Source organism: Mauremys mutica, chromosome 6 (assembly GCF_020497125.1).
Source record: "Mauremys mutica isolate MM-2020 ecotype Southern chromosome 6, ASM2049712v1, whole genome shotgun sequence".
NCBI classification, from domain to species: Eukaryota; Metazoa; Chordata; order Testudines; family Geoemydidae; genus Mauremys; species Mauremys mutica.
Window position 1 is genome coordinate 56,959,115 of NC_059077.1, and position 26,486 is coordinate 56,985,600.

General features: G+C 39.9%; 1 protein-coding gene across 11 annotated transcripts in view; it reads right to left on the bottom strand.

The window, feature by feature from the left end:
• KIAA0825 (KIAA0825 ortholog) overlaps positions 1 to 26,486 on the bottom strand; it is a 429,759-nt gene that overhangs the window by 87,274 nt on the left and 315,999 nt on the right. Inside the window, exon 21 of one of the 11 annotated variants that reach the window (XM_045022172.1) lies at positions 3,794 to 3,882. The exons of the other annotated variants lie outside the window; for them this stretch is intronic. Within the exon in view, the coding sequence (XP_044878107.1) occupies positions 3,864 to 3,882 (19 nt within the window). The 3' untranslated portion in view covers positions 3,794 to 3,863. Of the gene's footprint in view, positions 1 to 3,793; positions 3,883 to 26,486 lie in introns of those variants that run through there. 11 annotated transcript variants of the gene reach the window in all.

Below are 26,486 nucleotides of genomic sequence, written 5' to 3' on the forward strand. Positions count from 1 at the left end.
TAAAGGACACTCCCTCCTGCACATTTTATCCTAAACCAATCTCACTCTCTATTTTTTTTTATTACTATCTCCTCCTTTGTCAATACTGTGAACTATATTAGGTCAGAGCCACAAAACCCTGGCACCATGACTGAATTAAACTAATTTTCAAGGGCTACATTCAGTACTCAGGACTTTCACTTTTAATTCTTTACTATAAGATTTTCATTGGTAGGGGGACTGACAAATATCAATCTTTACAGCTAGCACCAATATCTCTTGATTCTCTAAACCGTCTGCTAGTGAACACAGACCCAATGTTTCACCTTATATGCTCTTTATAAGGGACTTAGAGGTTTACATTTGCATGTAATCAAACCTACAAGATTTGGTTGTTTTTTGTTGACTCTGAAGTGATCAGCATCATGGATACACAAACACATTTAGTAACCAGTCTCACATTCCCCTCAAAAAATTCACAAACACATAGCAACTGAGAAAAATTTTATTGAAATTAATAGCAATTACATATGGCATTAGCCTGCCATAACTGTAAAACACAATAACCAATCAGCATCTAATGCATGAGTAGAGCTGATCAGGAATTTCCCAATAAAATAAAATAAAATAAATGTAGTTTTTGGCCAATACACATTTTCCATAGGAAAATTTCTATTTTGATAAAATTCCTCTATTTTATGTTGGGAAAATTAAAATGAAATATTTCTATTCTGGTCATGTTGACTTGACTTGAAATATTGCAGTTTGCCAAAACAAATTGAAATGTTTCATTTCAAGTCAGTTTGACAATAATCTGTGTTCACTGAGCTGTTGCAGTACCTCACAAGAGTTATGGTTCGGATGCTTAATGCCCCCATTCTGTTCTATGGACCTGACTACCTGGCTGGACTACACCTCCAATGATATACTGTGGCTCTTCCTTCTAGTTGACCCACCACACTGCATGATGGGCTTTCCATGACCATGATGCACCATGGAGATGTAGTCCAGCCTGGGAGTGCAGCCTATAAGGGACAATGGGGCATGAGACAGTGTCCGAAACTACAATGTCCATAAATCACTCACTGTTGCAGCTCAGGCAGACACAGTATGATGGCAAACTGAGCTGAAAAAACGTTTTGACATTTCTGAATTTTTTTTTCCCAAAACTGTCTGTTCCATGAAAAATTTTGATAGTTCCAGTTTTCCCTCTAGAAACTCATACAGATCCCCATTGGAACCTGTTCAGTTGATTCTAGCCCTGGAACAACCTGAGACCTGAAACCTTAAAATCATTATACTTTTATGAAAGCAAAGGACATTCTACATAAATATTGTAGATTTTTACAGTTCCTATGGAGCCCACACAGTTGGACTCCAAGTTTACCTGTGGAGTTAATACAAAAACCAGACCTAATACATTATTTCAAATTCTCTAAAATGCTACTAAAATATATTTGTCTAAATTTATAAGGTTATAATTTACTAGTACAAAGCCTTATAGGGGAAAGGGGTGGTAGTAGGGGCAGGAAGGACATTGGACGAATTAGGTGGTGGTGGGGACACTGGTCAGGAAAGACAGGCACTATGCAAAGAGTCTATAGGAATGTTAGAAATTAGATCTTTTCAAGTGCACAGGAGTTGAGTTGAGTTTTCCTGCAGATCTTAGGAAGCCCATAGAAGAGAAACTAGATGCTTCAGACGGAGGTGCATGAAACCCAGCTTTAGGCTGATGTGGGATAACCTGCACCTTCTTTCCATGAAAGTCTCATTCTAACCCAGGATAGACAGAGATCGGCTTAAATCCTGGTGCATGAGGTTTGATATCCCTCCAAGATTTTATTTAGTGTTAACTTAGAAATTTGCGTCAATGAGCTTCGGTCTTATGGGCATTGTCTAAAAATGTATTTATTTTTATCAGTTTTGAATTTGCCAGCTTTCAGTTTTATTGCTAGGGAGAAAAGAAGCTCCCAATCTACTTTCTCTATATTATTCATTAGTTTATGTATATTCATCATGTCCCCTCTTATTTGTCTTCTTTCTAAGGTGTAATATTAATCATTTCAATCTCTCTTCATATAAATTTTTCCATGCCCCTAATCATTCTCATCACCTTTCTCTGAGCCCCCTCTTTAATTCTGCAATATGCTTTTTGAGATGGGGTGACCAGTACTACAAAAAATGTTTCAGATGGGGAACCACTGCTTTATGTAATGGCATTATAATATTACTTGTACTATTCTCCATCCCATTCTTTATGCATCCTAAACATTTTTTTTGTCTTTGAGCAGAGGTCTTCAATTAGCTGTGCACAATAATATCCAAGTCCTTTCCCTAAATTATTAATTTAAATCCTGTAAAGTGTATGAATAGTTCATATTTTTCCCTCAAGTATTCTGCATTTATCTACACTGTATTTCATCCTCCATTGAGTTTCCCATTCACCTATTTTGCTTAGGTCCCTTGACATTCTTTTCTGGAGTTGAATAACATAAAAAGGTTAGATTCACATACACACACGTACCACCAGACCATTAAAATGTCATTTAAAAATGATTATAGTCAACAAACTAATCAACAGATTTGTTTGAAAATTTCAGAAAATAATTCTGAACTCAAGAAGTTCTATTAGTTTGGTGAGGATACACTATACATACTAATCACAGATAAGAAAGATGTCTAATCCCTGTTTTAGGTACAAATTTCAATGCAGCCTTAACAACGGAGTCACTATGGTATCTCTAACACATGTTCAAGGGCGCACGTACACATGCGCGCGCGCGCACACACACACACACACACACAAAGTGCAGTGACACCATTACAGTCTTCCAAATACTGGAACTGATCCTGCTCTGACCCTAAAGGAGAGGGAACAGTATCATTATCAGTGAAGTATCAGAGGGGTAGCCGTGTTAGTCTGGATCTGTAAAAAAGCAAGAATGAGTCCGGTGGCACCTTAAAGACTAACAGATGTATTGGAGCATAAGCTTTTGTGGGTGAATACCCACTTCGTCAGACATCAGACATGTGTCTGACGAAGTGGGTATTCACCCATGAAAGCTTATGCTCCAATACATCTATTATCAGTGAAGACCACCATCCAGTCCGATGACTGACCAAATTCTAAATTACAATTAAAACAATGATGCTTTGGTTTTCCTGTTCCCTAAATCCCTCCCTCAATCCATATGCTTTACCTAATATAGGATATCAAAACCAGAAATCTCAATCAACTGAGATTAACAAAGTGAGCTATGTGTTTAGAAATTAGAATATATTCTCAAAAGCAACAGGCTCTAGCACCCAGCCTTTTTAATCAGTTGTACACTGGCATTAGATAGCTTTAAAAAACTTTAATTAAAAATAACGAGCAAGCACATAGTAATACAGGCAGCAAATATCTTGCAAAAGTACAATTCAAAGATATAATATCACAACATTCCTCACTGGACTAGAATGAACAATACTGTAGAGTCTGATTCATCTCAGTTGTTTCTCTTTAACTGTTAGAATGTATAATTGTTAATACAAATATTGAAAGTTTTATTAGAGAACAGAACATAGAGTAGTAATCTTCTATAACTGTGCTCTATAACATTATGCACATTAGCTTTAACTAATTAAATAATGCAAAATCAAAGTAAACATATAATGACTCAAAAAACAAGAAACCTGTTTTCTCATTACCACTACAAAGATGATTTTGTTTAATTCTGAATTAATTTGCATCACATGTTAATATATATAATCTTTCTAAATTTTAAAAGTTAGGAAGAAAAAAATAATTTAAAATATTTTGCTTTCAGTCCTTTCACATTGTTACATTCTGAGAGCTTCATAAGTGAATGCCTTTTTTGTATTCTAACTTTGTGTTCATGACTTCATAGGTCCATGTTACAGCTAGGAATGAACAAAACAAATTATAAGCATTTACTTAGTAAATCTAGCTATGGAATGAGATATGCAATGCAAGCTAAAGGAGGAGAGCATTTGCAATTTAAAATATAATTCATCATAATGAAAATGTAAAGCAGTAGTTCTGTTTTATTTGGCATGGCAGGTTAGGAATCCCTGTGAAGCTACATTGAAGCAAAGAGTAGATTAATAATTTAATTTGGTTCAGAACTGTGCAAGTGGGGCACCACAAGCTTTTATTCTGTAACCAGCTGCTGACCCTAATATGGATCAACCAATTAGACATCTCTATTTAATTGTTGGGTGACCCATCTAAAACTCACTAGGAATTTTCATTATAAACAACACTCAACGGCCTAAAAGAATCCTAGTTATCCCCCTGGTGGAGATAGTTGGTTTGATAGAAGCACACAAAGGAGTTCAGCAAACGAAAAAATTGCAAGATCATTTTAGGCTGTGTTCTGTAAAAGAACATCTTAATATAATGAGCCTTTTTTCGATCTCCCTTGGCAGAGCATCAGCCCTCTCAGATAACCCCACACAAAGCAAATACCATTCGTCTGAAGTTACATTTGCTCCTTGTTATCACAACTTATGCCACTTAATTCATTATTCAACGAATTCACTTTCTTGTTTATTAGATGCAAGGTAGCCGCTCATCCCTAAAGGCCATGTATGCAAAAGACTGCTTGTAATCCTGTCACTTCAAACCTCTCTAGGCTTTTACATTGCTTCAGGAATTAGGAAGAAAGAAGCAAACAATTTAGATTTATTCATGCTGATATTAAATCTGTATATGATAAAGGAAATAAAAGAAATGTTACAAACCAAACTTAAAATCCATTCATACCGATTAGTGGAGTATGTTACTCCCTGTATTTGTGAAAGTTAGCACATTCATTTCTCTTCTATAACAAACACATTTGATTATATCTTATGTTTTAAAAGATCTGATAAAAAGAATTTTGTTTCTCATAATGGTTGCTTCCACTGAAAGATATCTCAGTCCTTCTCAAGTGTATTTGATATATTCAGTCTACCATCAGTAGCAGAATAATTTGCTCAAGTACTGAAAGCTTGTACGGAACAAATTTCAGCTTTGAAATCTATGGCATTTGAATAATAATTCTGCAACTTTTCTAAAAGCTTTGGCATACACCGAATCTAAAAACATACTCCTGCTGATTTTGAAAACCTTAATTTATCCTGTGTTCTATATTATTTTTCGATCTTTATTAACAGACTCTATTAAACATTTTGAGTAGTATAAAACAATATAAGTGTCTCAACTCTACACATTATGTGATAATCATGGAGATGTTTCAGTTTTATTCTGTAACCTTATGCTGTTAGGATCATTAAAATGCAAATGGATTACTGAATTAAACACAGTTCCAGTATACTCTTAGCACAATTAATATTGTATAAAATTATCTGCATAATTATACACAGTATATTACATAAAACACTGTAAGAAGCTATCAAGCAGAGATTGGGTGCAAAAATGGTAAGCACTGTACTGTCTCCTACATATAGAATTATAATTGGTGGTTTATTATTAGTACTTTTCTTGACTGCAAATAGACTTTTAAATTTCATGCTTTACTTATTAGAATGCTAAATAACTCCTTGCTTATTTTTCTTAATTGTAGTATATACATTTTCTTAGTTATAGCACCACACAGCTTTATTCACATTTCCTTGTTATTAACTTAAAATATAAATTAACAATTAGTGATTCAATGTTATGTAATCAACAAAAGCCACAAAGAACATTGAAAAGCTCCAAAGAAAAGGCAGTTATACAAAAGGACAATAGACCGAACACTTGCAGGTATTAAGAGCATTTTAAAAACAGTCATTTTATGGCTTAAGTTGTTACTAATAAAATAGTTGCATAGAAACTATTTAAAACTGTTCTAAAGGTGGCTCAAAGAAAACCCTTGCTTTAGAAACATATATACATTATATGTATCATAGCAATTGTGCCATTGTTACATTGCACACTAACTATGAATATTCTGATGAACTGATTTACCTAAATAATTAACCTTTGTATTGTAGATATGTTCAGATAGCAGATGAATGTCTGCTATTCAGTTTAAGACAAAGCTACTAGAAAAATCTGACTTATTAAATATAATACAAAAATCACCTGTTTTCTGCCACTCAGAAATTAATATCACCAATCAGGCAATGCAGGGTTTTAGTAAGCCTACATTCAATTGTCTGACATTTTTTAAAATTAAGAAATGAATAGCGAATACTAATTAAATAAATAACTTTCTGTTGATATCTGAGTTTCATAACTTTATTATTTATTTTACAACTCTTGAATTTTTGCACGTGGGAGATTTTAAAAGTCACCCAGTGATTTTTATAGTGCAACCGTATGCTAGATAAAGATATTTAAGCTGTCAGTATAAACTGCTTCTGTTTTCATTTTGCATTTAATTTCAGTGCCAGACTCAAGGCATAAATTTTTCATCACCTGCAATGCTATGAATAAAAGATTAAAAAAAGAACTGAGAAGAAATTCTAACACATGCGGTGCATGCAGCACATTGTGCAGACACAGTGTGCATAAGTAGATGTTTAATTTCCATCTTTCTTTCTACGTCAGGAATGCTGTTATTTAGGTTAATACATCATGCAGCTAATTTCCAGTATTTCAACTGTGCAGCATTCAAGTTTACCTAGTATCCATTCAACCCTCTTGAAATCTGGAGTAGAGACACATACCAAAAGAGCCACATAATATTCTGATAGCATAAAATAGAAGCTGTCTCTTGCCATTGCATTATACTATTAAAATATTTCAACAACACATATTCTTCTTTTATTTCATGAACTAGCAGATGAATTAAGCTCCTCCAGAGTTCAAACAACTAAGAATTACTAAAAAATTTCAAGCTAATTTCAATTCCTCATTAAGACTCACTTCATGTTTTAAGCCAAAGGATGTGACCAAATCCCAAGAGGTGAAGTTATGAGCTCACGCTTAAGACATTTTTTATTTAGCACTTTAGCATCTTCAGTTTTACTTTATTAACACTCAGAGGGCCATGGATGAAATTCTCTTACTTCTCTGCAACAGTCCCAGCTGCAGCAGGAAATGTGCTGTGGCATACACCTTTTTCAGCAGTAATGGTTAACCTTTTATTTATCAGAAAATAGTTGAGATTCATAGTTTGACTTTCACATGGTCGCAAACTCCCAGCTACACTGGAAAATTCAGTCCAGTCAAAGATAACAATATTTATATATTGATTTCTGCGTATTTGGAAATAAATTGGTATCTTTATGCTTTAGGGATTTTGTACATCTAACCAAACTGATGACACTGTATAATATTATATTTTTATATAACAATCTTTTACTCTAAAACAATGAAAAATAACTTGTAACAATAATAGGTGATGTTTTGACATCAAGTAGGATTGGCAGACATGAGCACAGGACTCAGGACTCCAGCCTTTGTATGGATAATGGTTGTAGGAACATGAATTATGGCTCAGAGGATTGGTAATGGGATATGAAGATTTTACCTCTAGGTCACTTATTTGAATCTGTTCAAAACTGGTGAATGTCACCACATTATTTGAGAGCTTTCTGGTGAACTTTGTGAAATGAGTTGTTGGTGTTATGCCATTTTCTAAAGCACAGGCTTTAATAAACACTAACTGGCACCTTTGTTGACAGCTCCAGCAGATGCACAAAGGATAGAATGGATATGAATATTAAACTATCCTCTCACCCCTGAGGTGGTACCACTAGGGCAAGGTTGAAGCATATTGGTGGGGCTATGTGGGGAAGTTTGCACAGCTGGTGACCATGCTGTACTTTTTCTATAAACGTAGAACTTTAGCTGTTTTATGCTGTCAATCTGGCACCACACACAAACAGTGTTGTTATTTATTGTCTGGCTATACCGAAAGAAGGACTGGAGACATTTGATATGGGTTTAATCAGGCCGCAACCTTATTATTACATATCTGGGATTACCCAGCAGATAAAATTGTACAGTGCAGGTAACCCCACAGTCACTCCATAATTACCCGGTGGGCTTCTGCCAGCTTCCCCTTTTTCCATCCAGGTCCCCCCAGCCAATCCATTACTGAGACCTTACCGTCCACTCCCCCATTATCAGAGGGTTAAGGTGGGCTATAAGAAAGGGGGTTGGCTCCCTGCCATACTAATCATAGGAGTCATAGAATCATAGAATCTCAGGGTTGGAAGGGACCTCAGGAGGTCATCTAGTCCAACCCCCTGCTCAAAGCAGGACCAATTCCCAACTAAATCATCCCAGCCAGTGCTTTGTCAAGCCTGACCTTAAAAACCTCTAAGGAAGAAGATTCCACCACCTCCCTAGGTAACCCATTCCAGTGCTTCACCACTCTCTGAGTGAAAAAGTTTTTCCTAATATCCAACCTAAACCTCCCCCACTGCAACTTGAGACCATTACTCCTTGTTCTGTCATCGGGTACCACTCAGAACAGTCTAGATCCATCCTCTTTGGAACCCCCTTTCAGGTAGTTGAAAGTAGCTATCAAATCCCCCCTCATCCTTCTCTTCTGCAGACTAAACAATCCCAGTTCCCTCAGCCTCTCCTCATAAAACACGTGCTCCAGCCCCCTAATCATTTTTGTTGCCCTCCGCTGGACTCTTTCCAATTTTTCCACATCCTTCTTGTAGTGTGGGGCCCAAAACTGGACACAGTACTCCAGATGAGGCCTCACCAATGTCGAATAGAGGGGAATGATCACATCCCTCGATCTGCTGGCAATGCCTCTACTTATATAGCCCAAAATGCCATTAGCCTTCTTGGCAACAAGGGCACACTGTTGACTCATATCCAGCTTCTCGTCCACTGTAACCCCTAGGTCCTTTTCTGCAGAACTGCTTCCTAGCCATTCGGTCCCTAGTCTGTAACAGTGCATGGGATTCTTCCGTCCTAAGTGCAGGACTCTGCACTTGTCCCCACCCCCTCCTCCCGTTCATTTCCTTTAATGAACACCTTCTAGATGTGTTGATGACTGTAATGTGGTCACTGAAAATTTATTGAACACTTTATGGGCTCAGTCCTAGAAGGTGCTGAGCACTTTAGCCCTGATCCAGCAAAGCACTTAACATGTTTAACTTTAACCAAAAGTTTAAGTGTGTTGCGGTGTCAGGGCCAGAGTACTCAGCACCATGCAGAATTGAGCCTTCTGCCAATGAAATCTTGCCTTCTCTGACTTAACCTTTGAGTGCTACAAGATGTACAGTTATGGTGCAATCCATCAGAAGGTATTTTTATGGCTCTACAGATGTATAGTGGTAACCATGGCACAAAAACTATTACATGAAGCCACATACACACAAATAGGAGAAATACAAACCTGTGAGAATTCATCTATAAATGTACTCCCCAAGGAGTGCAGCATTCAAGGAGTTAAATTAAAAATGACTAGTGGAAGCCAGTATAAGAAAATGGGAAGATGTACATGATATATTATAGAAAATAATAACATCTCTTTTTCTTTACCCACTATTTTAAATCAATACCAGTTTCAAAATGCACTGACAACTGCAAGAGCAGCATATTTTTTCCATATCATGTCCTTGGGGAAACATAATTTGAACATGTTCTCAGGATAACTGGTTCTATCCTGAATCCACAAAGAAAGTCAAGAGGTCGGGCGACAGGTATTGGTGAAGAACTGTAAAAGGTTTATGATGGTGGTGGTAGTATAGGTGGAGGATATGAACAAAACTGAGACCATTGGACCCAAGCTGCCTTTGTTTCTAATAATTTATCCATTACCTTACTTTACTCCAAACGGAAAGAGTGGGGCATGATTTTACAGTTGTATCTATGGATGAAGTCACCATAGTAATACTGTACATGCATTTGACCACTTGCAAGTTGAACCAACTCTGGCCAGCAGAGTTGTTGAAGAAATATGTTCCAATCCTTGGTTTAATTGTTAACACTACATTTGGAATATGAAACTTGTAGGTCAGAAAACCCAGTAAATAAGCAGATATAATGACTCATTAATGAATTTTTAGCAAATACTGTACACAATTGGTCTTTTCCTGCCAACATAATTTAAAAAATAACAACCACCTAGTTACATGCCACTTTCAAACAACCTTAAATGTTTTTGTATAGCTTTCAATTTTCCCACAGCATTAAGACAGATTTTCTTAGTGTTAATAGTGGTTTACACACATATACTAATTATGGTTTTCTGTCTGTTCTTATATCACTGGGCCCTCTGCTCCAATGTAAGATATAGTAGTGGTGGCATCCTGCTGAACTGTACCGACAGTCAGTGGTGGGAGACCAGACTGTGACTGCAACTGTTTTGAAAGTTCTATTTTATTTTATGGAATGTACAAAGAGTTTGTTATTATGAGTGGTCATTCTTCCAATCTGGAATACACGTGTTATAGGCGCTAGTAATCAGTTATACCAGTGATGCTGTGTGCTCTTCCACTAAATGCTATTGTTTCCAGGCATGTGATGGACTATTACAGAATTTCATCTACCACTGTTGAACTAGTTATACAAAAGTTTATTTGATCATGTCAGTTGTCCCCAAGGGAGTAATCTGCAGTTTTATTACATGCCTAACTCACATTCAGTCATGGAGATATGAAAATTTGCTAAAGTTAAATTACGAGAAACCAGAACTTTTGGCGATGGCATCTTATGAATGGGAATTCATCCTTAGCAGTTCCTTTTTTATTGGGAACACTATGCAGCTGCCTATTGGAGTAATCTTTGTTTTCAAACTCACTATACTTTATCACTTTATATCATGAACATCTAATTTTATCATCTCCCAAATATAGTACAGCCATGAACAATCCTTTTTAACATGACTGCAATTAATAGTCAAACCTTTGTTACATCTTGACTAGATCACTGTAATGCATTATTCAGAGGCCTTCACTCTATGCACATTACATGGTGCTGTTCCATGAGTTAAATTCCATGGTATAATACTACAGCAAGAGGGCAAATTCATGTGTGATCCACACAATCATATTACACCAGTGATATTTTTCTGTTGCCTTCCAGTGACATTTCAGGTTGATTTCAGAATTCTTCTCAATTACACTTTGGCACTTGTGGCCTTGCCCCCAGCTACAGTGGATGATAGAAAACTTCATATACTTCTAGCCACTCATTTGTGAACTACCTCTGAAGAGTCTCCTTAATGTTCCTAGGCTAAAAAGGATGAATTTAGGAGCTAGATTATTTTCTCATTGTGTACCAAGAGTCAGGAATTCTTTGGCTGAGGAGATCAGGAGCATAGTAACCGGATATTCTGAAATGAATTCTAAAGACTTGTGTGTTCAGTGCCCATTAATTTTCAGTGATTTAAACTTAACCTTAGTTTAAACTCTGCAATCTTTTAGGGCCCCTAGCATGTTTACCACAACAATAATAATTAATAATTTTATTTATAAAGTTCTCTGGGTGCTGAGTAGTACTTGAAGGACACTACTCAACTACATGCTAGAATACATTATAATATATAGATACCACTAGTTTATTTAAATGAAAAACACAAAAGTGCAACATAAAGTGTTAGGAAGTTGATAAAAATCATTTTTCAGTGTTGCATGTATGCTTGCATACCTACAACTCAAAGATTTTCTTTCTTTCATAATACACTATAATATGGTTACAAGTGCATTGAAATTCATCTTGTTAGAATGGTAGTAATATATCCCACCAGGACTACTGTTCCTAGTAGCAATTTAAAATAATTATTGTGAGACTTGATGCTAGACATCAGGTTTGCAATAGAATTACAATGAGGGAAGTGTATTAGAGACAAAACATTGCTGGAAGAAAACTTCATAATGGCGCAATTTGGAACTAAGCCTCAATTTTACAGTAATAGATTCTCTTTATGATGGCACAAAGGAGTAAATGCACTTAGCAAATTTAAATCTATTATTAGTCATACTTTGTGGATTGCAGTGCAGGAAGGAGAAAAGAAATTAGCTTTTTAAGTATGTTTCTTATATAAAACAGGTTCTACTAAGAAGAGCATTATACAAAAAAAAATCTCCTTGTTACAGTTCAGAAATACAGTAAGTCTTTATAGCTGTAGGGAGTTATGCAGGTTCAAAAATCTTTCTAAAATAGTTTTGTATGTATTCATTTTCTAATTAGAAGTTTCTCAAATCAGGATCCTCTACATCATCAAAACACTTTTGATTCTAGAAACACATCTAGCAAGAAAGACAGTTAATTTGGTACTCATCTATGCTGCTTACTATAATCAGTCTCCTTGAATGGAGAGATATTTGTAGTTCATATTAGTATTATACTGGTTTTAATTATACTACAGTTAAAGTTAAGAGAAATCTGCAGATTTAAGTCTTTGTGGTCTGGTTAAAATATTTAAAAGCAGTCAAGGGTTTTCATCAAGCTCTTTTTAAAGGGAAAACAATAGAAAGGATCCCAACGTGGATTTTAGCAAGGTTTCATACAGCACTAGAAAATAATAAAAACCTGCCTTGTGCAAGTTAACCTACACTACGTTTTTACTCCCAACTCCAAAAAGAACATACACATTTGCTGCATCTTTTATTTTGTGAATCACATTATTGAATAAAAAATGATGTGTAAATATCATTAAAATGACTGGAATGGCTCCTTTGATGTCATTGTATCTCTTGAGTAAATACAAATCTTGTCACACATTACAGATACACCTCTACCCCGATATAACGCGGCCCGATATAACACGAAGTCAGACATAACGCGGTAAAGCAGCGCTCCGGAGGGGACGGGGCTGCACACTCCAGCGGCTCAAAGCAAGTTCAATATAATGCAGTTTCACCTATAACGTGGTAAGATTTTTTGGCTCCAGAGGACAGTGTTATATCGGGGTAGAGGTGTATCAACAAAAAAACCAAGTCAGCCACACAAAGATATGATACAGATATTGATCAAAACAGCCACATTAGAAAGATAGTAGCCATTTTAATGGCCAAATTAAAAAAAGCAATTTGAAGCAATTGTACTCTCTAGTAAGGCTCATACATTGACATAAAGAAGTTCTGCAATAGGACTGGGAAAGAAGCTATTCTTTCTTTCTGTGCTTTCTTTAATTTTACCAATTAAATGGCCAAACCTTTTTTAAAGTTATATATGGGTAGGTACCTGTGCTAGCCTTAGCTACCTCAGTTTCACCTTTGCCCAATTGCTATTGTACACTGAAAAGACACTCAGACACTCCCTTTTGTCCAGCTATGCTGGAAAAAGGACAAGAGACCGCAACTTTATCCTTAAATGTCTGTGAGTACCTGGCACATAAAAGTGTACAGTGCAGGTAATTCCATGATCATTTCAATATATATCCGGGGGTTCCATCAGCCCTCTCCCCCCTTACCTATCCTGGTCCCCAGCTAACCTGCTGCTGGGACCTCATCCCCCTAAATGAGAGTTAAGGTGTGTGGGGGGGTCTATAAAGGAGAAGGGGTTGGCCCCCTGCTGTACCAGCCATAGGAGCCCCAAACACTGCATTACTGCTCCAATAAACAATACCTCCTTTAAATCCTCTACCAATTCATTTTATCTGATCACTGCATTCCTTCCTTACCTACCACTTGCACTGGACATCCACTCCACGTTTACACAGTGAGTTGCAACATCATAGCCTAACTCCCATTTCATGTTTGCCCCAACTAAGCACCACCAAACCCACTGTGGGGAAGGCAAAACCCCACCATTTTGCCTTGGCCAATCTGGCAGTGAGGGAAAAGTTCCTTCCCAGCCCCTCGAGAAAGGAATGGATAGCACAATGCCCTCAATGGATCCTGACAATACCCAGTTTTCCACCACTTCCGTGGGTAGGAGGGTTAGGTGATCAGATAGCAAGTGTGAAAAATCGAGACGGGGCAGGGAATAATTGGCACCTATATAAGAAAAAGCCCCAAATATCGGGACTATCCCTATAAAATCAGGACATCTGGTCACCCTAAGGAGGGTGGGTGCTGCTCCATCTGGTCCAGGTAAAAGAGGGCTTTTCCTGCACCAGCATGGACCTATATAGCCCCCCCCATCTCTTCTGGTCATGGGGAGTGGAGGGGAGGATGGGTCTGTGTCTACCCCCAGACCTGGTCTGCAGCTGCAGCAGTAAGTCGCTCCCTGGCTCTCAAGCCCTTAAAGAGGCACACACCTCTTCCAACAAGCCAAATAATGGCTCCACCACTTAATGTGCAATGAGGTCATTTTTCATACAAAATAGGGATAGAGAGTGCAGTGTCAGTAGCTTACTGAAAATACTGCAACCCATGCCTCCTCACTAGCTTTCCCAATGATGCCTTATACAAATTGAACAAGAGGGAGACAATAATGCAGAACTACGTGGAGCCCCACATGAGAAAAACAGAAAACCTTAAAGGCAGAAAAACAACTACTCAAAACTACCTTCTACATGCAAAAAGATAAAGTGACAGCAAGGAACTTAATGTGCTCCCACTTGGATCCACAAATGAGTCAATGTCACCTCATGAAAGTAGGTGATAGCTATATCATCAGCATGGACATCTAATCCTTACCCATCACCAAGAGGTGATCATTGACCAGCATCATTAATGCGATCTCTAATGTTGCCAACTCTCACAGTTTTATCCCAAGATTTGTGATAGATGGTGTTTTTCTTAAAGCCCTGTTTGAATCAAGAGGTTGCAAGAGAATCTCAGCTTTCAGTTTAAAAAGAGAATGGTTCCAGCCCTCATGGTTGTAGAGCAAAGCAAGAAAACCTGATCTGAGTGCAACGTAAAAGACTCAGAAACTGGAAAACAAACAGAAATTAAAATGTGTTTTTCTGTAAATGTCATGATTTTAAGCTAATCTCATGATTCTGTGGGACCTGACTCATGATTTTTGAACACTTGGAGTTGGCAATACTGCTTCTCAGAGCCATAACCAAGGTCAAGGAGATTTGAGGCTTCTAGATATTTGGACAGTTTTCTTTCCACAACCTTCTCCTTCTAAGCCAGACTATCAATGCCAAGTGATTATTTCTTGAGTAAAGGTCATAAAACTGCTCAGCACTGTGTTCCTTAAAGAAAGCCTTGACAGTCTCTTAAAGACTGAGAAACATAAGAACGGCCGTACTGGGTCAGACCAAAGCTCCATCTAGCCCAGTATCCTGTCTACCAACAGTGGTCAATGCCAGGTGCCCCAGAGGGAGTGAACCTAACAGGTAATGATTAAATGATCTCTCTCCTGCCGTCCATCACCACCCTCTGACAAACAGAGGCTAAGGATACCATTCCTTACCCATCCTGGCTAACAGCCATTAATGGACTTAACCTCCATGAATTTATCCAGTTCTCTTTTAAACCCTGTTATAGTCCTAGCTTTCACAACCTCCTCAGGCAAGGAGTTCCACAAGTTGACTGTACGCTGTGTGAAGAAGAACTTCCTTTTATTGTTTAACAGTTGGAAACAGAAACTCTCCTACCTCTTACCTCTAAGATGGTGAGATGGTATCTGTCAGATACAATTAGCTCAGAAAGATACTTAAGGCTCAGTCCACTAAAGACCTTAAGTGACGACAACAAAAAGTGGCTATATGTTGCCTTTTAACAACATGTGCTATTCTCATTGACACCAATGAGAGTGTTGTCATGGACAAAGCGAAGACTATGGACCCAAGATCTTTAATTCATTCCACACACCAATTGGCAGCTAACAAAGAACAAAGAGCAGCATTACTCAGCGTCTGCCAGTAACAGATCAGTCACTTATATAGCCCAATATACCATGAATTAGGATAATCCTACTGACATATTACAAAGACATGCATCATGGTTATAAGGTCAGAGTATAAGAAGGTCTGTGGTCTCGCAATAGCCATGAAATGATTTAAGATGCAGCCCAAAACACCCAGCTCCAAACACAGCAGGCATGTGATGTTCTAATCCAAAGTCAACCTGCAGTCAAAGATTATACCCATACTGTGTGTGACACTGACTCCCTAGAGCATGACTTCAAAGTAGGGCATTTGTCTACGACTCCCATTCTCTTCATATTTCCTCTCTGAAATTTTCAGCATAATTTCAGTTTTTCAAGAGTTTAATTTCATGCTATTTCTTGACATCTAATCACTGATTTCAATACTACTTTAAGTGCTGTATATCTCCTTTTGAGTTTAGAGACAGAGAGAAATATATGGCCAAGTGTCATATTAAATGCAGTGGTACCACAAAACCATCTCTCCAAGGACTCTCTGAAGGCAGTATATTCACACTAAAAAACACGTGAACCACACATAACCTTGGTGTAGAGCACAAGTGATGCCAGTTCAGGACAAAGAATTTTTTCCACCATACATCAGCTAAGACTACCAACTAATAACATTTCCTGCTATACTCATGTTAATACAGGGGTGGGCAAACGTATTGGCTCAAAGGCCATATTTGGGAATAGAAATTGTATGGTGGGCCATGAATGCTCACAAAATTGGGGTTGGGGGCAGGAGGGGGTGAGGGCTCTGGTTGGGGGTGCAGGCTCCGGGGTAGGGCCAGAAATGAGGAGTTCAGGGTGCGGGAGGGGCACCAGGGTGGGATGCGGAGGGGGATGAGGGCTCCGGTTGGTGGTGCAGGCTCTGGGTGAGGCTGGGGATGAGGATTTTGGGGTATAGGAGGGTTCTCCGGGCTGAGATTGAGGGGTTCAGAAGGCAGGAGGGGGATCAGGGCTGGGATAGAAGGTTGGGGTGCAGGGGGAGGCTCAGGGGTGCAGGCTCCAGGCAGCGCTTACCTCAAACTGTTCCCAGAAGCTGCAACATGTCTCTTCTCTGGCTCCTATGCAGAGGCATGGCCAGGTGGCTCTGCACACTGCCCCGTCTGCAGGCGCTGCCCCGCAACTCCCATTGGCTATGGTTCCTGGCCAATGGGAGCTGCGGCGGCGGCGACACTTGGGGTAGGGGTAGCATGCGGAGTGGCTGCATGCCACTTCATGTAGGAGCCAGAGGGGGACCATGCTGTTGCTCCCGGGAGCTGTGTGGAACTACCCCAATACCGCTCCCTGGCTGGAACACTGGAGCGAGGCCATGCCGCTGCTTCCAGGAGCTACATGGAGTGAACCCAGACACTGATCCCCAGCTGGAGCGCCGGAGCAGGGCTAGCCCCAGACTATGCTCCCCAGTGGGAGCTTGAGGGCCAGATTAAAACAGCTGGTGGGCCGGATCCAGGACACAGGCCATAGGTTACCCACCCCAGTGCTAGTGTCTAGGTAGTTCAATAGATTTTGCATGCTATGTCAAAAACTGCAGATCAACCAGGATAATCCTATTCTATCCAGTGTGGCTGGGGGGGGCGGGCGGGGAGCTAGATCCCTCATTCCTAGGAAGATTTCCATGTACAGAAAATGTCACCAAAATATGCTTGTTACTGTATATTATCTTTTATGTATTCACCAAAGACAGTTCAATTAGACCATTTTTGGATGATTAAAAATATAGGGATCCATTTGATATTTAGCAAATAAATGATACAAAGAATGTATTTTGAAATTATAAGCATTACTTCGAACAAAATACAGTATGTGACAACAGAAAGTAAGAGCAAAATCTAACCTAAATATTTACCAGAATGGAAAACAGAGCACATAAAAATACATATAAACAAATGCTGGTAATATAAAAGTTTGGATCACAATCAGGGACAGAGAGAGGAGAAAATTCAGAGTACTCACACTATAGTTACCTATCTACAATACCTGCTACAGGGAAAACTATAGCCTATTAGTTTCTCAAGTTATGAAATAAAAAAACATAATACAAAAGAAAAGGAAAAATACATATTGTAGCAACCATCCTCAGGACAGATGTAAATGTGTTTGACAGTATGTTACTATAAAGCCGCTATCACATAACTTGAATAATATGGCAGAGAGAAGTTACCAACAACGGAAACAATCACTTGATAGAAAAGTATATGAAGACAGGACCATTTCTCTAGAAAAGCATCAGATACAAATTTAGAATTACCAGTATAATCATATACCTTCAGAAAGCCTCCTTAAGGTCCCTTACATTTTTCTGAGAGTTGATTATCCTGATAGCATGCAAATTTGGATAATCCTACAGCTCTTCATGTGTATGTTAACCATTCCATGAAAAAGGTGCTTTCCTGTGACTACCTTGTCTGGCTATGCCAAAAGGAGAACAGGAGACATTTGACATGGGTTTAATCAGGCCGCAACTTTAATATTAGATGTCTGGGACTACCTGGCAGATAACTGTGTACAGTGCAGGTAACCCCACATTCATTCTGTAATTATTCAGAGAGGGGCTTCCACCAGCTCTCCCTTTTTCCCTCCAGGTCCCTCCAACAAATCCATTGCTGGGACCTTACCATCCACCTCCTCCTTGTAGGAGGGTTAAGGTGGGCTATAAGAATGTGGGTGTTGGCTCCCTGCCGTACCAATCATAGGAGTCTCCTACTGCCCCCCCATTTGTTCCTTTAATGAATACCTCTTTCTAAGTCCTTTTCCAAGCCATTTATCCAGTCACTGTATGCCTTTCCTATGGAGTACCTGCACTGGACATCCACCACAAGGAGGCGCCAGTAATGACAGACATCTCCTAATGCCATCTTTTATATCAGTTAAAAACATGACAGTACCTAATTCGGACAGGTGAACCCCATCCTCCTGAAACAACTCTGCTGCCCCATATATTATGCCAGGATTTTACTGTCCCTCCTATGGTCCCAAGGAATTTAGCCACCTCCCTGTTCACATACCTCCTTGCCTTGTCCATCCGGGGGGGGGGGGGGGGCACATGGCTCCCCACCAGCCCCTGCGCTGAAGCATGTCTGACCAAAACAATGTTAACTTGTGGAAAAAGTTCAAGGCTCAGTCCCCAGTCCCTCCTTGCTCTGAGCATTAATTCCATCCCTTTAAGCATTCCCAAATAGTTTTCCCCAAGATGCACCCCAATTATATCTGGTGGCCGCTGACAGGCCCACACAGCATATGGCAGCAGTATGAGTTGATTCCATAACATGCCCTTCTTCGCATGCCAACTGAGTACTGTTTCACCACCAAAGCCCAGCTGTGAACCCTCAGGCAACTTGGACATGTGCCTATGCACCCCAAAAACAATATTGTGTCTACAGATCACCATCTGCATGGCTGGTCGTCCAACCTCTGTAATGAGATTACAACAAATTAATGCTGCCCTGATTCTGAATGCATCAGCCCCCATCTCAACATGGTAACAAACTGATATGCTGTCAGGGGACTCCCATCACTGTGCATAAAAAGGGGGCCTTCCCACCTTGGCCATATCACCCTGTAGGCCTTAAAAGGCTGAACAGGTCAGACCCCAGGCTTACCATCTTCCCGGGGGATAACAGATTCACCCAGTCCAACTTGATCCATCTTTGATCTTTGCAAGTGTAATATCACTGAATGCTCATGCCATTATACATCACACAGTTCCAAAGCCCTTTCCATAGAGTCCCTAAAGGACCCAGGTACTAGATCACTGATCCTGAAAGCACCAAAAACTGCTATTGAGAATGCTGCCCTGAAAAAGGCCACCTCCTGTCCACTATGACATATGGCACCAGGATCTGCACAAGATCCCTGAGCGTGTAAACTGTGATGGGATGATGGGAATACACCCTGGGGCCACCGGTATGCAACCACCCAGCCAAAAACCTTTGAACTAAAAAAACACTGCAAGGATCAGAATAACCATTTAGCCTACTGACAAATGTAATGGCAGAAAGGCGATTTGAAATTGTGGAGGACGCCAGTTGACGGGTTGCCAACAACAGCATCTACCGCAGCACCTGTTCCTCTGTAATGTGCCATATTGTTGACCGGCCTTCCTGATCCTGAAATTGCATGAAATCATTAAAACTTCTTTCACAGCTCTGCCACGTGCCTGGAGCAATCGAGCTCCGCGCCACACTGACCACCATTCTATGCCCAGGTTCCATCGTGCTAGTTGCATCTGCCTGGATTCCCGGCTGGCTCCTGGTGCCAGTACCAGAAATCTGTGGACCTGAAAATGAGACAAGGAGTGTGCTATGCCATTATCAACCTCAGGGAGGTTATGAAGCAGGAGCCTTTCCGGGGGCCAAGCCTCAGGGGAGGGGGGGGGGAATCCACAAATTGTCCATAGGCAATTGGTTGCATGGCCCTGCCACTCTATCCCGAATTCATTCTTGTGGAATTATTGTCTTAACAACATGGCCTAACTCCGCCCCTGACTTTAATTATTATTTTACATAAAGGGGATAAGAACCCCCATTAAACCCAGCCCACAAAATTGACCCTTCGGCTTTGTTGGGGTAGTCCCATAGGAGGTCTTAGCCCATTGCACTGCTTGAACTGGCTTGCATTGTGTCACCCACACCCTGTTCATACAGGGCCTAACCTGCAGGTGGCATTTGTTCTACCCTGTGTTCCGTTGCACCATTGTGTCAAGAATGTGCTGTATGAGACCCAAAACATGTTTTGCAAGCATGCCTGAATGTGCAGATGCTGCAAAAAACAACTGCTATGATTAAATGCATGCCCTTAAATGTACTGTATGCCTGCATAGCTAAGCAAGCCTTAGCAAGACCCTGTCCATGGCTGTTCCCAGCTGTTGGAAGAACTTTAAGTTAGCTTGGAGCAGCCATTTGATACCCCATCATGTACATACCCCACTAGGTTGTTTTCCCCCCACAAGCCTCAGAGGAACCACTAGTGCCTGCAATACCCACCTTTGCCATATCATTTGGTATGAGACCCTGAACCACACCTCCTGTAGCCTCTGTCCAAAGCAGACCCAAACACCCCTGCAACTGGGAACCTTTTCCTGTTGTTGATTTAACTCACCCGTGCTCTCAGTGTCTCCCTCCTTTCCTGCAATCACCTTAGTGGAATGTCCTAGATCTGCATGAACCATTACATCTTGTACGGCCTGCAAAGCTGTGGAAACAATTATAAACCCACAAAAATGTGCCCCATTTGCTTTATTAAGGTACTTCCAAATGAGCAACCTTAACATTTTCCAGCTGAACTGGAAACAGTGCCCTTCTCAACCTATGGGTGGCACTTGAGTTAACCCCTATGCTGGTTCCCCCTGGACCCCTTCCTTACCGATGTGGCATGAACACGCTGCATGCGCCTCAAAATGTAATCCACAAACATGCCTACCCTGACGGATGTATACATCTTTCCAAAGCCTGCTCCCAATGCCACATGCATTGTTGCTGCCCTGACACACCCCTGCATTGCCCTCATGGCTTGTAATCAGTTGGGACGAACATCAAGGCTCCAGGTGATCCTGTATACTTTGGAAACCCCGAATGCTGTGAAGACAACCTTAGAAAAAGCAGTCTTAACCACTTACATGAAAATTCCTGCTGACTGAGGTAGAAGTTTGCTTCCCTTGGAGTCCCCCAAGCCATGAACCTGGGGATGAGGGGGAGGCTGCCTTTGGTAATGAAACAGAAAACTCCCAGGGCCTACTACCCTGGACGGCTTCCAACTCCCACAACCGCACTACATCTGCCCGTGCAGCCTTTGACTACCCCCCTCCCTTCTCCTAGCGCTAGTGCTGAGCCTGACAGAAAAGGGAGAAGTGAAAATTCCCTGGGTGCGCCCCAAGCAAAAAACCTGAAACCAGCCCCTAACCCAATTATCACAGCACAGTTGTTATGGGAAGGGGTGGGGAAGGGTTGCTGTGTCCCTTCTCCTCCTACCTATACCCCATGCTAGTATGTTCCTTGGAGCTGACTAACCAAGTAACTTCCCCTCCCTTTTTATTCTGCTTACACAGAGAGTCACCCATCCCCTGCCCTTGCTAGCTATATCCCCCTCCTCTTGTGGAGCTACTCTCCTGTGCCTGCTTCACCCTACCTGGGGCCAGAGGAAGGGAGAATTGCTCCCCTTCCCTCTTTCTTACTGTTCTGCTTTCACATGGAGCTTTAGGCACCAGCTGCCCCTTTTAAACCCTGCATTCCCAGGGTCTGAGTCAGCAACCACGCTGACCCCTTTTTGCAGCAGTTTTCATCTTCTCTCTCACCACAGCCATAAAGCGCTGTACCCGTCACTTGGCCAGCCAGCTAAAATCCCCCTGCTTAAAGGTGCAGTGCAGTCATTCTCAGGACTTGATCATCAACAATGTGGAAGCAAAAAGTACAAGTTAGAGTTAGTAAAAAAGAGGATGAAGCATATGTATGTTGCTCTAGAAATTTCCAACATCAGTTCAATGACAGCACAAATTTCTGTTCCATAATTAAATAATCTTGGCACATGTCCAAATTATTGGAAGCAGAGAACACCACAGAACAATTTCTGCTGCAAATGTCAGAGATATTAGACTCTATCCAACACAGAAAAGGGTATACAATACCCTCTGATTATCAATTTATGTTTGACTAAGAACAGATTTATCATGTTATCATCCTTTCCCAATTTGCAATGTAAAAATGTATCTATCTCCCACAGTGTCATGAACAAGGGTTTAACAGAGAACAAGAGTCTTTTTTAGCATAAGTAATGCTCATATATTATATGTGAAACCTCAAAGTATCTAAACAACAAAGTTAGTTTGGCCTTCTGGTGAAATACAGTTTACTTTAGTTTATGAAGTGCCATATTTAGAAGTTTAAAGTGGGGGAAGATGGGGAGATTACATTTGCTCATAAATGACTCAGGGTGAAGAATGAATCCCTAGAAAATTTTTGGACATTATTTGATATTACCAGATGTCACCAGTGTCTGAAGTCTAAGAATACATTAGACTGAAAAACAAAGTCTTCCAAACCTCTTTAAAGGACTGACAAAGTAAAAGTTGTGAATTCCCAGTTTAACTTGCTTTTCCTAAACATACAAATAAGGAGGCATTCAATGACACTAATTTTTTTAATATAATGAATAATTAACCTGTGGAGTACACTGCTTATCATTGACGATCATAGCTTATAAGATTCAGAAAAAGACTACTGATATAGATGAGAATATCAACAGTTATAATAGACAGCATATAAAAATATTCTATAATGAACCTTTGTGCTTCCAAGCATAATGAGCTACCAACTATACAGTTAGGAAGAAGCTTCTCTTACAGTCAGCTTATTTTGAAATTGTTCACTGTTATTTTTACATCTTCATCTAAAACCTCTGGTACTGACAACTGTTGAAGACAGGTTATAGAACTAGAAGGACCCCTGGCCTTTTACTTTATGGCAAATTATTATGCAATTCTGGTAGATTCTTGTTGTCTCTCTTGCTTCTCTGAAGACTAAAACCATATAATCATGCTAATATCAGTATTTCCCACCAACTGCTATCCTATGTACTTCCCCACCCTCCACTCACTGTCTGTTATCTTCAGTATTGTGAATCCACCTTTTCTCTGTCCATCATCTCTTTCATCCTTGAGCTTCTATGATGCTGTTCTCTCACAGATATTCTCCTACTGAACATCACTGACCCTGCATCTTCAGCAACTATAATAGGTCTTTACCTTCACTTCTCCCCATCTCTATGACTATATTCCAGAATTCTGTCTTTGCTCTTCTCTTTACATATTACTCCCCTGGATGATTTCATCTGCTTCCATAGTTTTGAATGCTATCTCCACTAGAATGTGTAGCTCGAAAGCTTGTCTCTTCCAACAACAGAAATTGGTCCAATAAAATATATTACCTCACCCATTTTGTCTCTCTCATCTTCAATAGAAGGCTTGCAAATCTTGCTTTCTATCTCCAACACTTCTCCCATATCCGGTCTTCAGGGGCAGCTCCAGGCCCCAGCACACCAAGCGCGTGCTTGGGGCAGCATGCCACGGGGGGCTCTCTGCCAGTCGCCGGGAGGGCGGCAGGCGGCTCCGGTGGACCTCCCACAGGCGTCCCTGCGGAGGGTCCGCTGGTCCCGCGGCTTTGGTGGAGCATCCAGCATCTGCTGGAGGTCCACCGGAGCTGCGGGACTGGCGTGCCGCCGTGCTTGGGGCGGCGAAATGGCTAGAGCCGCCCCTGCCGGTCTTATATTTCAAAATCTCTCTCCATCATCTTCTCCTGAATGTCATTCTACTATCTTTTAGAATTAGTATGTTAAATGTATCCTTCCTATCAAATTGTCTCTACTCCAGATATTCCCTATCATCATGGTCAAATCCATATTTCTCTCAGTTATGCAGGTTCATTACCCTGTGTCCTCTAAATAATTTTCACTATTTTTCCTCTTTGTTCATCCAGTCTATACCTTCCCTAAAACCCTTTCTTTCTTTTCCATTCCCACTACTAAAACTTCAGATCTCTTTGTTCAATTCTCCTCCTTTAGAACCTTTTTTAAAATCTACTTTTTCCCTCTTAGCTCCCCAACACTTAACTCCTTTTCTAGTGTTCCAAACTGTGTGCCTGATCTTTAATTGTTTGAAGTGCATTTGCCTGAATTAAATTGCAGTCTCCAAGGACAGAGACCAGACTTCTTATCACCATTTTCACCTTTGTTTATGACACATTATATTCACTATAATAATAGTAGTAGCTTTAGGTGAAAAAGTAGCAAGAAGTAGATCAGAAATGAGAAGGGAAATGAAGTGATATAGTGCACAATACTCCAAGATATACCTTTTTTTTATGGAGTAAAGTAAAAATTACTAGTTACATAGAGTTGGGGAGCTGCTAAGAATCCAGATTAGCTAGGCGAATGGACACATTCTAACCAATCCATTTACAGAAACTGATACCAAAGCCATCTGACATGGATTAGAGCCATCTGAGTTGGTCTTTTCCCTAGGAGGTCCTGTCATGCAGTGACACTGTCCTACAATGAGACTAGAGTCTACACTGCATAGCCAAGGTATTAGCAAGGACCTTCAGGATCTACTAGTCTGATGTGACCTGAGACTAGATGTAGAACTCCTCAGGCCTGCCTGGAGTCTATAAATATGTCATTATAGTTATCATGCTCACAATACCAATGGCACCTATTTATATCTTCTCTACTTTTACACACAGTTTAAAAAATACATGTTACCTGTTACTTTGGTCAGATAAGAGAAAGATAAAAATGTAATCTCTTCTTTCTCTCATTATTAAGATAAAATATCTTGCATTTAAATGGTGGGCTTTGTAAATGCATTTTTGGCTACTTTTCCGTCACACAGGCACCTCAACACTAAACGGCTGCTGACAATGGTATTCTTTGAGAGGATATAAATTACTTCTTAATTAAAACTACTGTATCTCCTTTAAATATACTTGCAACATGCTTCTTATAAGTAAACTAAATTCACAGAGTATTTAAAACATCACATTAAACACTATATTTACCTGAAAACTTTGTCTGTTTATATAGTCTTGTTTCTTTACAGCTCCAGGAAAAGAGCACCTTGCACCCTTCAGGTGGCTCCAAGAGGCACATCAATAGCATCATTTACACAGCATGTATCACGTGCAATGATACTCAACTTGGCATCTGCCATGCTTTCAGCCTTTCTGTTTAAAACAAAGTGCAGCTTTTCCCACATAGCATCCTGATTAAACAAATTAACTATGGCGCTGACTGCAAATGTACACACTAGAGTGCAGGAAATGAACAGATACAATGGCCAAGTCTGTATTTAATTTTAATTAAATTTCATTCTGTAGCTCAATTAATCCACATCTCCAAATGTCAGCAGGACTTAGGCAAATGGAATGACATCTGCTGCACTGCACACTGACTATAAAATGTTCACTACATGCTACAGCTCTGGAAGTGTACCAGGAAAAATGAAATATCTTTATTAAGTGCACAGCAATGTATAGAATTTTAACTGCAAGCCTAATAAAAGTAACATAAACAATGGAAGAAAATTAGACTGAGAATACTTTCCTCTCACCAGTCTCATTAATATTGGTGCCTAGGTGAAGGGAAATAGCTAGCTAGGTAGGTAAACAATGAGCCATGTTATTTTCAAAGAGCTAGTGAGATTTTCAAAAAGTCATCTTCCCTAAGATTTCTTTGGAAGGTGCACTGCTATCATACACTGTGGCATGTAAACTATTTAGGAATTTCAGAAGATCAATGTCCAATATCATTGTCGTTAATTATAACTACTTATTATTTGCATTGTAGTAGTACCCAAAGGCTCCAGAAAGTTCAGGACCCCATTATGCTACGTGCTACATAAATGCATAGGAAGGTGGGGCCCCTGCCACAAAGAACTTACTTATATTGTAAGACTACAGATGACAAGTGTGTGTGTGAGAATTTGTATGAGGTAAATAGAAGAGAATAAAAGGATAATGGTGATAGTTAGTCTGTATAACCATGTGAACTTATGTACACGCTCAATGGCTCTGAATCATATAATCATACTGTGCTTTATGTTATGTTTTCATTTTTGTTGTTGTTCAGATTCCTTTTGTTTGGTTTTTATGCCTTTGACCTAGCCATTTAGCCATCATTAGTTGTTTGATTTTTATTAAGCGTGGCAAAAAAAGTAGACACTAAGGAGGGAGACGAGAGAGCGTAGGGGACCTCCAAGCTGGTTCGGACAGGTGTTTCTATGCATAGGCAGTGGCATGGATGAAAGTTGGGCACTAGCTGGATAAACAGAAAAATA